The sequence below is a fragment of the Pundamilia nyererei genome, unplaced genomic scaffold, assembly GCF_000239375.1.
Source record: "Pundamilia nyererei isolate P.nyererei 1_Seehausen unplaced genomic scaffold, PunNye1.0 scaffold00419, whole genome shotgun sequence".
NCBI lineage: Eukaryota > Metazoa > Chordata > Actinopteri > Cichliformes > Cichlidae > Pundamilia > Pundamilia nyererei.
This window is the reverse complement of record NW_005187820.1, coordinates 189,317-205,578: the sequence shown is the minus strand read 5'-3', so window position 1 is coordinate 205,578 and position 16,262 is coordinate 189,317. Positions and strand designations below refer to the sequence as shown.

Below are 16,262 nucleotides of genomic sequence, written 5' to 3'. Positions count from 1 at the left end.
GCTTTCAGTTGTTTAATTTTGCATCCTGACAGAAACATCCTGGTCACAACGTGGATCACTCGTCTGTCCGACTGCTCTCTGACCCCCTGAGTTCGTACGTTACCCTCGTGTCACATCAGCATTTTCTCACGCTTCACCAAGAGCAGAAAGGAAACACCGTGAATGTTTTTTAACACCCACTGAAGCTCTGAAAATCTGAAACTGTACCAAACTTTCTCAGAGCTTTGTCAGAACAAAGAAGGAAGAGCATAGTCTCTCTGGAAGGTTCGAAAGGATCTGAAAACCTGCAGCTGCAAAGTCCACATCCACACCAGCACACTGACAGGTGACACAGAGCGATTACAGGTGTGACTTATGTCCGTTTCAGGAAACTGGGGTCATCGAGCAGCTGTGAGAACCACTCTGAGTCACCATCCACCGTTTGCTGCATCACCTTCTGCTTAAAATGGAAAACTGAAATTTTAATTCACAGAATAAATAATCAATAATAAATGATTAATAGAAACCGAGGCCACCTGTGTGATTTAAAGTAACGTGACTCCAATGATCTTCCTGACTTGTGTCCACCTGCAGCTCCACACAGAACCTCCCACGAGGACTTCATGCTCCACTCCACTGTGTCCTTCATCTTCTTGATCTCCGTCCTCCTCAACCTGCTGCTCCTGCTCGCCTTCCTGCTCCTCTGCTCAGTTCCTACACCTTCCTCCTGCTCCTCACTGTGTCTCATCGCCACCCTCTTCTGGCTTCACCTCTGCATTCACCGCATTAATAAATATAAGCTCTCCTTTCAAAACACACTGCTCTCACTTTATTATATATGCTGGTGGTAGATCTGGCCTTCTTGCTGTGGCCACTTTCACAGAAACACACAGAGACTGATTCTGATTGAGGGAACAGAGAATAACCATCAGTGATGTCACACAGAGGCCTGAGCGGACAGGAAGCACTGCAGCCTGCTACCAGTTAAAACAATAAATGAAAAAGAAAAAAAAAGAAACAAAACGAAACCTATAAACATGACATTAAATAAGAACAAATGAAAACAAACAAATAAAAAACAAGAAACTAAATAACTAAATAAATTAAAATTAAATTAAAACGAAACATACTCAAACAAAAACTGTCAACAAAATAAAAACAATAAATAATGTAAGAACAACATGCGGAGTCCCCGCCTCCCGAGAGGACGAGAAAAACCCACAGCTCTGCTTTTACGTGCTTTTTCCGGTCTCGCGAAGTCTCGGGTTTTATCGCGGTGACTGTTGGTAGCAGCGGAGCTAGCAGAGCGCTAACAGAGAGCTAACGGTCAGAGCGAAGAGAACCTCCGCGAAGCTGCTTCAGAGCCGCGGAATGAGCTCCTGGTCCCGCCGCTGAGTTCGGCCCCAGCAGGGAGCTGCAGACGGTCACCCCAACATGGACGTAGACGTTCCGAACCGATCCCCCGCGGAGGACGGGGAGCTAGAAGACGGAGAGATCTGCGATGATGACACCGAGGAGAGAGCGCCTCCACGGCGGGGGGATGGGAGCAGGCCCCGTGGCGGTGCTCCTCCTCGGCCGCGAAAGCCGCACAAGCACCCGCACGGCGCGCCGCCGCACTTGGGCCACCCGCCGCCGGACTTCCGCCACCTCATGCCCTACAGCCTCGGCCCTCACGGCCCATTCCCGCCCGGCCACCGGCAGCAGTGCGGGCCGAGCGGGCCCGACCGGCCTCCCTCCCCGCCACCGCAGCAGCAGCCTCCCGGGCTCGGCTCTCACGGGGAGCCCGGGCCGCGGTCCAGCTTCTGGGAGCGGAGCCACGGCGCACTGGGACGCTTCCGGCACCGCGGCATGCCGAACGGAGGTCCCGGGGGCTGGAGCCGGGGCGGCCGGGGGGGCAACAGCAGGCCGCCTCCCGGACGGTACCTGCCCGGAGAGAGCCACAGCTCCCCCGCGAGGAAGCGTATCCTTTCTGCTGTGTCACGTGCCCTCTCCCCCGGGACGGTGATTGAATTAGGCAGCCCGCGAGGAGCCGGTCAGGGTTTCATTGATTACATATTGGTTTAATGAACAGCCCATTGATCTGTGAGTGTTCTGGGCTTCGACTGGTTCACGTTTCACACTCCACCAGGTGCGTGCGTGACAGCAGGAAACGAAACCGGCGCTGTGATGACGTATGTGTGGTTGCGACTCCCCATCAGCTGTCCTCATTCATCCGCTACACGGTTATATCAGTGATCGATTATTTCCTCGTTCATGTATTGATTGATCGATCATATTGAAAAGATCTTGAAGACAGCTGTGAAAAGCCCAAATCAATAGATCAATACTTTATTGATCCCACAAGCGGAGTTTTAGTGTTACAGATGAAAGATGGTGCAGTGTATAACAAACAGCTTAGAGGTCAGCCTTCTACAAACTACAAATACACACACACAGTGCGTTAATAAATAATGTTTGGATGTGAAGCCAATAATCAAAGGTTCAGCTGACAAACTGACATCATGAGTTCCATAATTGAGAAAGCTTTGATTAGTTTTCAGAGGGCTGCGAGTTTTCTGCCATTTGATCTGCGATCAATAATCCGATGATAGGAGAAATTTGCTTCTTTTACATGGACATTTTTTTTGTGAGGATTTCTTAATTTGTTTGTTTTTTAATTTTGCACATTCTTAAAAATGAAGCTTTTCGTTGGTAGCAAAGATTTAAGTCTTTTTGAAAATTTTATTTTTTAATATTTTTTCTTTTAAATCATGACTTTAAAAATGAAATGAGTATTGATCCCTGTTGGTCAGTAATTCTTGATCAGCGTTCTTTAACGCAGACCTCAGAGAAACCTCTCGGGAGGAACCGGCTCAGGAAGGTGGCTCACGGCGCTCCCAGGCCGGAGAGCAGTGGTGACGAGTCCTTCGAGGATCTGCTGTCCAAATACAAACAGATCCAGATCGAACTCGAGTGCATCCGCAAAGAGGAGACGATGGCCCTGGAGCCACGGACGTCACCAGTCAGGGACGACGTGGTGGAGTGCGTAGCCGCCGCTCTAACGGACACCAAAGCTGAACCGGGCCTGGCTCTGAGTCCGGCAGCAGCCGCGGACGAGGTGTCGGAGCTGGAGAGGAAGAAAGTGTTCCAGGCCTTCAACATCAAACCGCTTCGTCAGAAACTCCCCACGCCGGCCGACCTGGACGAGCTGCAAAAGAAGTGGGCGAAGCCAGATGGTGAGTTCGTTATCCGAATGTTTGCTTTCACATCGCAGCTGTAGACGCGCCCCTTTTTACCTGTTTGGCGACTTAAACCATGTTGAGGACCAATCACTTCCTGTTTGCTGTGTAAAGTGTTTCTACAGCTTCCTGTTCTGTGTGTCAACAGGTGAAGGGGATCAGCCAATCACAGATAACGGAGCAGAATTGGAAGGAAAAGGTGCCAAAGAAGCAGAAGAGGGGACGCGCGAGAGCGGCGGTGAGCAGACCGAGGCCGCCGGCACGAGTGTACACCGTACCGATGCAGCAGACTCTCCGATTGATCCTCTGAAAGGACGTTTCACTGTAGGGTGGACCGGGATTGGTTGCCACATTGCTTATTACTGCAACAGTAGGGGGCGCTGTGGGATTCTGCTGATGTCGCACATGTGACCTGCTGATCTGTCCACTTCGCTGTTCTGTCACTTTAATGGGGCAGAGAGATTTTTCAGGTATTACAAGCTCACACGGCGCGAGCTCTTAGAAAAAGCTCAAGTTCTCACGAGCTAGCTAACACCAGATGGTGCTCCGGAGGTCAGCTGGGGATGTCTCGGCCCGAGTGTGACAAACGCTTCTGCAGTCTGGGTACGGCCTCAGTGTCTGAACCCTGACGGTCCAGGTGCCAGGTGTGTGTCAGGACCGTGAGAGGCCCAGTGCAAGGCTCAGCTCAGCTGTTTGTCCTTTAAAGGGTCACTAAACAGGAAGTTCCACCTTCTTCCCCGCAGCTGTAACAGGATGACAGGGTATTCGCCTCTTTCTGCCAGAACGAATCTAAAAAATGAGCCTTTTAACGATGGAACTGAAGGTCGTCATGTTGCCGGGATCTTCAGTTCATGCAGCAGTGAAAACTGTGACAACGCACGCCGGTCCACCCTGCAGAGTCCCCTCACGGCCCCCAAACCAGAGTTTGATTAGCACCGTGCAGTGAGGAGCAGGCGACCTTTGATGAAGACGCTGTGTTTTCACTTCCTGTGCAATGTGTGTCCAGGTGAGGGAGAACAGCGAGCAGAAGGAGGAGAGCCCGCAGACGAGAGGCCGTGTGACCCGTGCATCATGGAGGAGCAGGAGAAACCGCCGCCGCCGTGTCCCAGCGAGTCGTCGGCGTCCAGCGAGGACTCTCCAGACAAGGTGAGGCCGTGCAGCTGCTACCCGCAGGGAAAAGATTCAGCCGTTCGCTTCGATGGCGTTTGGTTTGTGTCACGTTACGTCTCCTCTGTGTGTGGTCAGGCCACGGAGAAGGTGGTGGTGGTGGTGGAGGAGGAGGAGCTGTCAGAGCTGCAGCTGCGTCTCCTCGCTCTGCAGTCGGCCAGTAAGAAGTGGCAGCAGAAGGAGCAGCAGGTGATGAGGCGGAGCAAAGAACGCATCACTAAAGCCACCCAGGAGAAGAGCTCAGGCCCCGGGGCCGCCCCACCCGCCAGGCAGAGGGTCACCACCAGGTCTGCTTCCACTGCCGCAGCCGCCACAGAGAGGAGCAGGACCAGGTCCAAACCTCAGGACAGGGACCGCGAGCGAAACAAGACCGGGCCCAGACCTCAGGACAGAGACAGACTCAAGCCGTGTCCTAAAGCCGGACCTAAAGGCCCGCTGGAGAGGGCCCGCCCCCCGGGGAAGGCTCACATCACCAAGAAGATCAGCCCAGGTGAGACAGATGTGCGGGCTGTGTGGCCTTAAATGTGAGCACGCTTAGAAGTGAAGCGGAAAAACAGCGGCCAGCTCTGATTGGCTCTGAGTGTTCCTGTGTGACGTGTCTCACAGTTTCGGTGGCAAAGCAGGCGTTCAGGAAGCAGCAGGTGAGGACGTGGAAGCTGCAGCAGCAGAGGGAGCAGGAGGAGAAGCGACGGCAGGAGGAGGAGGAGCGCCGCAAGCGGGAGGACGAGATCCGGCGAATCCGCGACCTGTCCAACCAGGACGAACAATATAACCGCTTCATGAAACTGGTGGGTGGGAGGAAGAGGACACGCAGCAAGGTAAGGTGCCGTGTGCGCACGCCCAGTGTGGTCACCTGACTCTCACCTGTGCTGACTCACCTGTGTCTGCTCAGTCCAGGGATCGGGACCACCGCAAGTCTGCAGGCAAGCCAGGCCTGGACACCTCGGGGAACCTCTACCAGTACGACAACTACGACGAGGTGGCGATGGACACGGACAGTGAGACGGGCTCGCCAGGTAAGGGGGCAGGAGGTGCACCTGACGCACCTGTCGCTTCCTGTTTCCCGTTTAATCTGGTTTGTCTGCGTTTCAGTCCCGTCGCCAACGCACAGCAACCTGCTGTCTGTGGAGGAGGCGGTGTGCATCCCTCACCTGTACGGCGCCGACCCCGTTCCTTTCGGAATGGTACGCCCCCTCCTCCTCATCACCACGGTTACCTTCCGAGGAGCTCGCTGATGTCTGTTTTTTTTTCTTTCCACCCCTCAGGAATTCTCGCAGCCCTTCCTCCCCCCACTGCTCTCCGCCATTCCTCCCCCACCTCCTCCCCTCCCCCCTCCCCCAGATGAGCTGGAGCCCCCCCCAAAACCTCCATTTGCTGATGAAGAGGAGGAGGAGGAGATGCTCCTCAGGGAGACCTGCCTGATGTCTATGGCCAACAAGAGGGTGGTGGTCTCGGAGGTCCGCGGCGTCACGTGATGATGTCATGTTTAGATTGTGCTCCTGACGATGATGATGATGATGATGATGATTTTCTCTCTGCAGAAGAGCTCCAGCGCTCCTCCTTCTCCAGGTGGGCCTCCCCCTGCAGACCTTCAGCCTCCACCCAGAGGAAACCTGAGCACGGTCAGTCTGAACACGGTGCCTCAGCCACGCCCAAACAAGGCCGCCAGAGCACACCTCGCCGCCAGAGCACCGCTTGTGGTAAGAGGCTCGCTGCACACCGCTCCTTATTTAGAAACAAACATGGAGCCTGAAACTGCCCCTCACCTGTCTGCCCCTCACCTGTCTGTCCAGCTGCCCAGACATAAGACGGTGGTGGTTTCTCTCAACGACTCTGACGACAGCGACTCGGACATGGACGCCTGCAGCTCATCGCAGGCGGTGTTTGGCGGCCTGGAGTTCATGATCAAAGAGGCCCGAAGGACGGTGGAGGTGAGCGCGTTCACCTGAACCGTCCGGGCACGACGACGATCGTTGTGCAGCCGGAATGTGTCTGCGGCGTTGCGTGATGATGTCACGACTCTGAACTTCTTATTTCTCAGGCGGCGAAGCCAAAAGGAGCGTCGGCCTCTGAGAAGGAGAACAACCCGGTCCGAACGCCAGAGGCTCTGCCTGACGCCAAGAAGGCCGAGTACCGCCTACTCAAAGAGGAGATCGCCAGGTACCCATGTGACCTCTCTCAAACACACACACACACACACAAAGACTTTTACTAACTCTGTGGGTGTGCACGCTCACAGCAGGGAGAGGCAGAGGATGATGAAGGAACAGAGCCCTCGTGGCTCCGCCTCGCCCGCCACTGCAGACTCCATCGACTCCTCCCTGAAGCCAGCGGTGGAGCTGAAGCTGAGCGAGGCCGAGCTGAAGCTCAGCAAACACAGGTGAGATCTTAAAACACACCTGGAGCTGGTGTGAGGTTTTCGGTGGCGCCGCTTTGACTGTGGGAGTCTGCTGCCCTCAGGGAGCTGCTGCAGAGAGACGAGGCCGTGCTGCGACACCTGCTGCAGCAGGAGCTGAAGAAGAACGAGTCGCTGAAGGCCGCCGAGGCCAAAGTGGCCAAGCTGAGGGAGCAGCTGCAGGCATCGGAGAGGATCGTTGGCGCCAACAAGACGCTCCTCAGGAAGTTGCGCGAGCAGGTACGCCAACTTTACCGCCCCAACTCGCTGTTGGGTGTTTCTCTTAAATCTACACGACCCCAGTGTGGCGTCAGCACGGCGGCACTCAGATGCAGGACATGAAGCTCAGACTCCTCCTGGCTGCTGTGAAGTCTCTTTGTTTGGTGTCGTTTGACCGCCTCCACGTCCTCTACAGGTCCACCGGGTGGAGCAGCGGGTCTCCGTGAAGAAGACGGTGGCGGTGCGGTTGGAGCAGGAGCTGGTGCAGGCTCACCTGGCCGCCGGCAGGGCGCCCAAACGGCGAGCGGACTCCAGCCGGCCCGCGGTGAGTCTTCCTGTTTCTCTGTGGAACCTGCAGGTTGTGTGTTTGTCTCCTCAGCAGAGAAACACTCAGCCAGAGAGGCTTTTATTCTGAAAAAACAGTTGCATGAAGAATTGCTGTTGAAACTTACAGGTGAGGCAGTTAGCTGTAGTTAGCTGGCTGGTTAGCTAATAAAGCTAATTACCCATCCAGTCAGCTAATGAACAGCTGAGGCAAGGATCAGGGTGGGACCCACAGTGGGGAGGCGCTGGCTAAACGAACTCGGGCTGTTACAGAGGACGCTTGCGCTCACGCAGCTCCTCACGGCGCCGGTAACCATGGATTCAGAGGCGTTGGTGGTTACATGCACCCGCCGATAAAACTATAAGAAAGCGCTGTGTGCAGGTGTGTTTACCCTGCGTAACGTTATCCTTTCCAGCTCAGCAAGTTGCCGCGGCGTGACGCAGCGCCCCGCGGTTCTGAGCGCCACTTTGCCGAGCTCATCGCTCAGAAGCAACGACTGCAGCAGCTCGAGTCCGAGTACGCGCTGAAGATCCAGAAGCTGAAGGAGGCGCAGGTGCTGCGAAACAAAGGCGTCCTGCCAGAGCTCCCCGTAGAGCCGCCGTTGCGATCCGCCACGCCCCCGGACCCTCAGGTCCAGCCGCCGCCGCAGCCCTCGCTGCACGACCTCTCCCAGGACAAGCTGACGCTGGACAGCGAGGACCCCGCGGAGGCCGAGGATCACGAACCAGAACCTGCGCCTGCTGCTGCGGCCAGAGGCGGCCGTCGCTCCTCCTTCCGTCAGTCCAGCTGCTCCTTCACCAAACCCCACCTGGATGCCACGAGCTCAGCTCCGCCCAAAGACGTCGGCACTGCCGCCAAGCCCGTGAAGGCACTGCCCAGTGGCTCGGCAGGCGTGGAGCTTCCTGCCGAGATGTTCGCGGGGCTGGACGTGGACACCCTGCAGCGGCTGTACAGACAGAAGACACCTCTGGGAGATCTGCTGCTGATGGAGCTGCAGGTGCTGGGGGAGGACGTGGACCCCGCCCTCGCCGCACAGGTGAGCGGAGACTGTCAGAGGGGCAGCTGAAGGTCTCGGGGGAATTTCACGCTAACGCTCTGTGTGTCCGGTCATCCAGGTGTTTCCGGCTGAGGTGGAGACAGCGGTGAGTTCGTCGGGCGGCTTGGAGCTGAGGCCGCTTCCCTTCGGACCGTACCACAGCCCTCTGCTGGCCTTCAGGTCCTACAGGTAGCTCCGTCGTACCGACAGCAGCAGAGCTCGTATGTGGTCTGTGCGGTCGGCTCACAGCTGTGTCCTCCCGCTCAGGTTCAGCCCGTACTACAGGACCAAGGAGAAGCTGTCTCTGAGCTCGGTGACGTACAGCAACGCCATCGAAGCAAAGAAGTGCTTCTGCCGCTTCGACCTCACGGGAACGTGCAACGACGACGGCTGCAGATGGTGAGCGGGGTGTAAAACAACAAAACAAACTATTTGAATAACGTGATATCAATTCATTAAATCCTGAATCGATTTTTGCATTTAAATGTATCTCCGGTTAAAGCTCAGGAAATATTTCAACAAACAACTAAAGCAGTAAGTGAGAGCAGCTACAAGGATGTAAAAACAGAGCGTGGATCTTTCACCTGACGGCACGTCCACAGACACGCCGTCTGGCTGAAGGCCAAAAGCTCACAGATCCTGAAGCTGCAGGTTGCATCACTCTAACCGCCAGAGGGGCCGATGGCGCGATATGGCAGCCTCGCCTCTGTCAGTCTGCCCCAGGGCAGCTGTGGCTACAACTGTAGCTGCCTCCACCAGTGTGAATGCGAGAGTGAATGAATAGTGGCATTGTAAAGCGCTTTGAGGGGTCCCGAAAAGCACTATATAAATGCAATCCATTATTATTATTATCATTATCATTATTCTAACCCAAGTTCACTGAACCAGCAGCAAAAGCAGATCAAACTGAGCTTCACGTTTGATGAACTTCGTCATGACTTTCGCTGTTTTACTTTGACATCAAAGCCTCATCTCTGCTGTTCAAACTGAAGAAATTTAAACCTAAACGATCGCTCAGCTTCTGTAATCAAACCTCAGGTAACGTTCACATGTTGATTTATGGTTTTCTTCAGTGTTTGATCGACTGCAGAATATGTTTAAGGTTATCTGCTATAAAAGGGCAGGCCAGGAAAGTCTGCTTCATGTTTTTATCCTCAGTTACTTTGACACAAAGTCTCACAGTGTCAGCTTTGTGCTCACAGACATAAACTAGAAAAAGTTGCATTTCCTGCGAAAGTGCGGTGTGAATGCCGTGTAGTGGAATCTGCTGAAAAGCTGAAGAAGCTGAAGTACACATTAGAAAAGCTGCTGAAATCATAAAAATTGCAGAATTGTAATGAATTAGCAGAAATACAAGACGATTCCCTGAGCTGTCTCGTGAAACATGTTTCCACGGGCGAGATTTGAACCCGGGCCTCCTGCAATGAGAACCACTGCTCATCGCACTGAGCTTGTTTAGAGCTGGGCGATTTTTTCATATCACGATATGTTTTTTTCATTTCAGGCGATAACGATATCTATCACGATATCAGCCAAATAACTATATTTGTAAGATTTAAATGTGCCGTTGCTCACAAGTAAAATGTGAAATAATGAGCAGCTTGTTTTTATATTTAAATATTTATTTCCCATAATAAGTTCAACAGGGTAGATGTACTTAAGGAACATGAGACTTTTTCAGATAGATAAAGGCAAATATTGCAAACTACACAAAAGGCAGCAGCTAAAGCGTCTAAGTTTCAAAATAGAACAAACGAAACAGACTAAATTGTCAATTCCACTTAGAAACAAAATATTAATTCTAAAAATAAATCTTTGTTTTACAGAAGAACAGACAAAACTGACTAACTTTTGTCAATATCAAATAAGCTGAGAACTAAAAGGAAATTCTCGATCTCTCCTTGTTGTATAGCTGAGCTTTTCAAACAGTTGTAACAGTTACTTTAGTCTGACAAAAGCCGAATGATGAATCAGCGCTTCCAGTCAGAGACTGAGCTGCACCGCTTTATCGTATTTCCAGACTTGCTTTCGGCACATTTACAGTGCAGCTGCTCTGTTTTTGTCAGACTTGAAATAGCAGAAATACCTTCACACTACGGAGCTTCTGTGGCTCTTCTGTTCGACAATCTCTCCGGCGTTGGAACCATCATCTGTTTTCTCTTCGGTCACGCTCTCAGTTGATGTTTCTCTAGTCGGCACACATTTCCTCCATTACCCGCTGGCTGCTTCCCAAAACAAATACGTGCGGCTTGGCACTTGTGCTGTACGTAACAAGTCACGTGACGTGACACTGCGGCTGTGATTGGTTCGGCTCTGCGCTACTTCATTTGGATTGGCTGTCCTTCTTTTTTTCTTTTTTAAGAGGACAAGAGCGGCGAGGTCTATCGCAATAGATTAATTTTTCTATCGAGAAAAAGTTATTTCGCGATACATATTGTTATCGTTCTATCGCCCAGCTCTACGCTTGTTCATTCATTTTAATGGGCCAAAGAACGGCATAGAAATCTTAATATTTTAAAAAGTGTGAAATAGAGCAGGGCGATATGGCCAAAAATATTTATCACGATATATATTTGAAAATTTGCGATAACGATATAACTGACGATATAATTGATGCGAGACAAAATACAACTCCACAACATTACTAGTGCAAAAAGACAACCTTCCATTTATTTTCACTTAAACAAGAAGCTGGTTTTTATGTACATTAAAGCTTTATAAAAATGTAACAGTGCAAATGCAAATTCCTTGCTGAAAGTTTAACCAAAAGGCATTTCCAGTAGAAACGGGCTGACATATCCTGAGCATAACCATGTATAATATCCACTGAAGTTAAAAAGAGGTGCTTTGCAACATTAAACTGCAGTGTGCAGTACGTATTTTTCAGACCATAAGGTGCACGGGATTATCCAGTGCGGCAAAAAAGTATTTAGTCAGCCACCGATTGTGCAAGTTCCCCCACCTAAAATGATGACAGAGGTCAGTAATTTGCACCAGAGGTACACTTCAACTGTGAGAGACAGAATGTGAAAAAAAAATCCATGAATTCACATGGTAGGATTTGTAAAGAATTTATTGGTAAATCAGGGTGGAAAATAAGTACACAAAAAATGTGTATCTGACGGACAAACACCAAAGCAGTTCCACATCACGGAAGTTGCACTATTTTTACAAACCAGTTCTGGTTCATCTGTTTCACTCAACAATCGGCCATGTGCGTATGAAAACAAAGGCACTGCGCCTGCGCGTTTTACTCATATTCTATCGCGATATTTCATTTTCCTATCGTTGCCTAACATTATACCGGTATTACCGTGAACGGTATAATATGGCCCAGCCCTAGTGTGAAAGTTATGAGCACCAAAAGATATAGCCAGCATCAGCAGAGAGAGCAGAACAGTTTAAAGTTTGAACAGTCGGATAAAAGCTGGTTAACCAGCAACACGGAGCAACTAGAATCACTGCATGTCTGTGTGAAACCTCACGGCGGGCACGTGCGGGTTATATTCCTGAGCCTGACCGCTGAGTGTGCACACACCCCGCTGATCGCTGGTGGACGTCACGCCACAAAGTAAAACAACGCAGCGGCACGTTTGCGCGATGTGTCGCCCTGTTACCGTGACGATAATGTTACCCGCCTGAGTCTGTAGCTCTTCCTGTTTAATGTTTGTCCCTCTGCGCCGCAGGCAGCACATGAGGAACTGCACTCTGAGCGGGAACCAGCTCTTCCAGGACATCCTGTCCTACGACCTGTCGCTGATCGGCTGCTCCGACGGCAGCTCGGACGAGGACGTGTGCGCCGCCACAGGTGCGGTGGGTGCGAAGCCTCGGTCTGGTGGTCGGCAGGTGTGTCACGTGGAAGCTCAGGTGTTTGTGTTTGTTTGCAGAGAAGTACATGAAGAGGCTGTTCGGCTCTAACAAGGACCGCATGGGCGTCGACCAGAAGGCCGTCCTCCTCGTCAGCAAAGTCAACGAAAGCAAGCGCCACGGTAGGTCAGCATTCCCGTAACGTTACGCCCACTGCTCCAGCCGCTTCCGTGCTTCTCACCTGTCCCCTCCATCTTCAGTCCCGCCCTACACCACCTACAAGGATGCGAGGAGGTGGAGGCCGAAGCCATCGACGCAAAGTGACCTCAGTCCCGAGGACGACGGCAGCGGCGACGAGGGGATGGCGGCCGGTCACGTGACACCTGGCAGAGGTTAGTGAACGGGGAGGATTTCGTCATTTCCTCCGTGGCAGGTCTGAGTGAGCTCACGTGTGTCTGTGTGCGTGCAGACAGCGGCGCTCACGCCGGCCTCTCTGCTCTGGACGCGTGCGTCACCTCGGAGGACAAACGCTACTTCATCAGTGAGACGGACGACATCGCCAACCTGGAGGCCAGCGTCCTGGAGAGCCCCCGAGACACTCAGCTGTGGATCAAGCTCGCCTTCAAATACCTCAGTCAGAGCGAGACGTAAGTCCCCGCCTACCTCAAGGTCTGTGCTGCGGAGCTCCACCCCCTTTAACCTTGAATCTGTCCCCTGCAGCTCTGCGGCAGAGTGTTTGGAAGCCGCCCTGAACACGCTGTCACGCGCTTTGGAGAGCAACTGCGATAATCCCGAGGTGTGGAGCCATTACCTGTCCTTGTTCTCCAGGCGGGGCAGCCGGGAGGAGGTGCAGGAGATGTGCGAGATGGCGGTGGAGCACGCCCCTGACTACAGAGTGTGGTGGAATGTAAGTGAGCGTGGTTTGCTCGCAGGAGCCGCTAGCTCACCGCACAGCTCAGCGGGCTAACAGTGGCGCGTTGGTGGTTTTAGCGTTGTTTATCAGGTAAATGTCATAATGACCTCTGACCTCTGCTGCTCAGTACCTGAACCTGGAGAGCTCATTTGAAGGGAAAGACTACGTGTGCGAGCGTCTGCTGCAGTTCCTCCTCGCCGAGGCGTCGTCTGGAGTCACAGAGATGCTGTCCTTCGAGCTGATGGAGGCGCTGCTCTACAGAGTCCAGCTGAGCCTGTTCACGGGCCGGCTGGAGAGCGCGCTCGCCGTCCTGCAGGTGAGCCGCGACCTCGGGCACCTGCCTCACGCTGTGCACCACAAACGTAACGTCAGAGTGGGACGAACATTTTTCACAGAGTTTAAAGAATCAGGTTCCTAAAAAAAACAAACAACAAACACAGCTGTTTACGTCAGTGTGCAGCCATGTTGGGGGCCACATGACTGGCTGTCACCTGTATTCCAGAGGGCGGGACTAATGTGACGTGACATCTGCTGTCTGGATTTCTCCTCTCAGAACGCTCTGAAGTCACCTCAGGACCGGAGCATCGCCGACCACCTGATGGCCGCCGACCGGGCGCTGCTCTGGCTCTCCTACATCCACCTGACGGAGTTCGACCGACTGCCGGCGTGCCTGTATGACCCCGCGGAGTCCGGCCCGTCCCGTGTAGTCAGCAGGGAGCCGTTCCTGCTGCCATGGAGGACGCCGCAGGACATCAGCACGCCTGCCGACATCCTCATCGCTCTCTTCCAAGGTATGGCATTGCGACCCAGCAGACACGCGAGGTTCTTGTCTCCCTAAGCTTAACTGGTTTCCACTTCCTGTGTGACTGTTTCCTCTCAGATGGCGTCCGTCAGTGCAGCGACGACCACGCATCTGACAGCGAGAGGACGCTGGCCTGCCTTCCTCTTCACACCAACCTCATCTTCCTCTACAAGTTGCTACAAAGGTGAGCTCGCTGCTGACATCACACTGTGAGGAAGCGGGATGAACATTCGAGTAATCAGAGCCCCGCCCACCTCAGACCGCTCTGACTCTGTGATTGGTCGGTTGACCTCGTCACGCTCGCCACACGGTTAGTGAGCCGCACCGTACCTGACCAGAGGAGCAGGTGTGGTGACGCGAGGTCACCTGTGAGGTCAGTGCGGAGTGCGCCATGTTTGTTCTCTCGTGTGATGTCATCGTGTCAGGTTTGTGAACAGCTGTGAAGTCAAAGGTCAAATCTGTTTGTGCTCGGTGACATCGTGGTCTATGAAGCGCCTCGCTGTGTGTGTGCGCAGGTACAGCGAGGGCGTCGCGCTGTGCGAGTCGCTGCTCGAGTTCTGTCCCGAGTCGTGCGTTCTGCGAGACGCTGTGGCCGACCTCCACCTGCACGGCGGGAGCGGCGACCGGGCGGTCAGCATGTGGCTCCACGCTCTGGCCGAATGCCCCCACAACGCCGAGGTCTTCTACCACTGCTGCAAGTTCCTCATGGCTCAGGTGAGCTCGACCGTGAGTCTGTGAATAAAGTTTAAGCTCTGCCTCTCGACGCTAAGAACAGTCTCTGTGTCCACAGGAGGAGGCGGGCGCCATCACGCCGCTGTTCAGAGGCTTCGTGCTGTCGCTTTGCGAGGACGAGCAGAGTCCGAGGACGCCCGTAGATGTGCTGCGGTACGGCCCGACGCCTCCGTCTTCCCAGCTGTAGTCCGCACGGACAGCTGATGGCGCTCTGTTCTTCCTCCCTCAGGCACATCCTGGGCTTCTCCTCTTCCTCCGAGCTGCTGGGAGGTCCCGTCATCAAGAAGGAGCTGCAGGAGCGGCTGAGCCAGCAGATGAGCTTCCTCCACCTCATTCACTGGTTGGTGTTTAAGGTTTCATAAATGGCGTCCTGCGGTGATGATGAAAGCGGGCGCAGTAGGGTTAACGTGCTCACTGTCGTTGTAGTCGGTGGCAGTGGCTGCACGGCTCAGTGGAGGACGCGGCGGAGGCGTTTGAGCGCGCACTGGGGTCGGTCACCCAGCTGGAGGAGCTTCACAGGCTGTGGATGGAGTGAGTTCACCTGCCACAGGTACTTCCTCCTCGACCGCACGCGCCCGCTGCTCACAGTTTCCCTCTCTCTGCAGTTACCTGACGTTCAGCTGCAGCCCGCAGGCCCGCGCCGCCACCGCCGCCTCACAGTCCAGGACGTTCTCAGACCTGGTCCAGCGCTGCCTCAGCACCACCCCCTCAAGACTCGAGCTCCCCTTCAACGCCGCAGAGTTCTGGAGCTGCTACCGCTTCCACAACAAGGTCAGAGGTTGAGTCTGCTGCCACACGCCATCTTCACCTGCGTGATGTCACGACTCCGTGCCGTCGTCACACAGATGTGAGCGCTCGCTGCCTTGCTCAGCGGCAGGTCTGTAGTTGTAGTCTTCTGATGTCATGTCTCCCTCTGCAGGTGGTCGCGCTTTACCTGAGCTGCCTGCCGCCATCCCAGCATGCACTGGTTCTGGAGAGACTGTGCTACACTATGCCCAATAACACTGAGCTGGGCCTCAGGTACACACTTGGAGGAGGACTGGGTGGAGCTTAATGCCACTTGTCAGTGATTTGACTCCAGTAATGAGATGGAAAATACATCTACTCATCTACTTCCTGTTTGTCGTTGGATTTAAATCATCCGACCGCAGGGACAGTTTAGCTCTGCCCACATCAGCGATGTCACTGCTGTGTGTCTGCTCAGGTTGCTGCACCAGGAGTGGCTGGATGGGAACGTGGAGCACCTGAAGTTCCAGGCCCGGATGCTGAGCGGTAACACCCCCAAGTGTCTGAGCAGCTGGAAAATGTGAGTGCGTGTCGACAGTCCCGCCAGATCAGTGATCAATGATTACTGCGTCCTGATTGTGTGTGTGTGTTTGTGTGTGTGTGTGTGCGTATGTTCATAGAGCAATTGCTGTGGAGGAGGAGCTAAAGGAGCGAGCTGAGGTGAGTCTGAGACTGAATCAAATCAAGAAAAGAGGGTGGAGTCTAGCTGAGCACTCAGTGGTGTTTGTCTCCGCCCCCTTGTTGTGTTTCAGGTGCGTCACATGTTCCAGCAGGCCCTGCAGAACCTCCCACTGAGCGCAGCCCTGTGGAAACATGTAATATACACACACACAGATAATGACATCACATTAGACAAGCTGTGATTGGACAGCTGCTCTCAGAT

General features: G+C 53.6%; 1 protein-coding gene across 1 annotated transcript; it reads left to right on the top strand.

Moving 5' to 3' along the window:
* Window positions 1-1,144: 1,144 nt before the first annotated feature.
* zfc3h1 (zinc finger C3H1-type containing) lies at window positions 1,145-16,256 on the top strand. Its single transcript, XM_005753304.2, has 35 exons — window positions 1,145-1,939; window positions 2,808-3,194; window positions 3,346-3,435; window positions 4,204-4,343; window positions 4,443-4,854; window positions 4,971-5,182; window positions 5,257-5,380; window positions 5,457-5,548; window positions 5,630-5,821; window positions 5,906-6,064; window positions 6,158-6,295; window positions 6,406-6,524; window positions 6,604-6,744; window positions 6,825-6,999; window positions 7,175-7,303; window positions 7,719-8,339; window positions 8,419-8,528; window positions 8,607-8,738; window positions 12,026-12,147; window positions 12,227-12,328; window positions 12,407-12,538; window positions 12,616-12,793; window positions 12,867-13,053; window positions 13,187-13,375; window positions 13,613-13,850; window positions 13,940-14,045; window positions 14,377-14,575; window positions 14,652-14,746; window positions 14,823-14,933; window positions 15,020-15,124; window positions 15,199-15,364; window positions 15,513-15,613; window positions 15,798-15,899; window positions 16,000-16,039; window positions 16,132-16,256. The coding sequence occupies exons 1-35, from the start codon at window positions 1,414-1,416 to the stop codon at window positions 16,240-16,242; spliced, it is 6,183 nt and encodes a 2,060-aa protein (XP_005753361.1). The 5' UTR covers window positions 1,145-1,413; the 3' UTR covers window positions 16,243-16,256.
* Window positions 16,257-16,262: the final 6 nt, after the last annotated feature.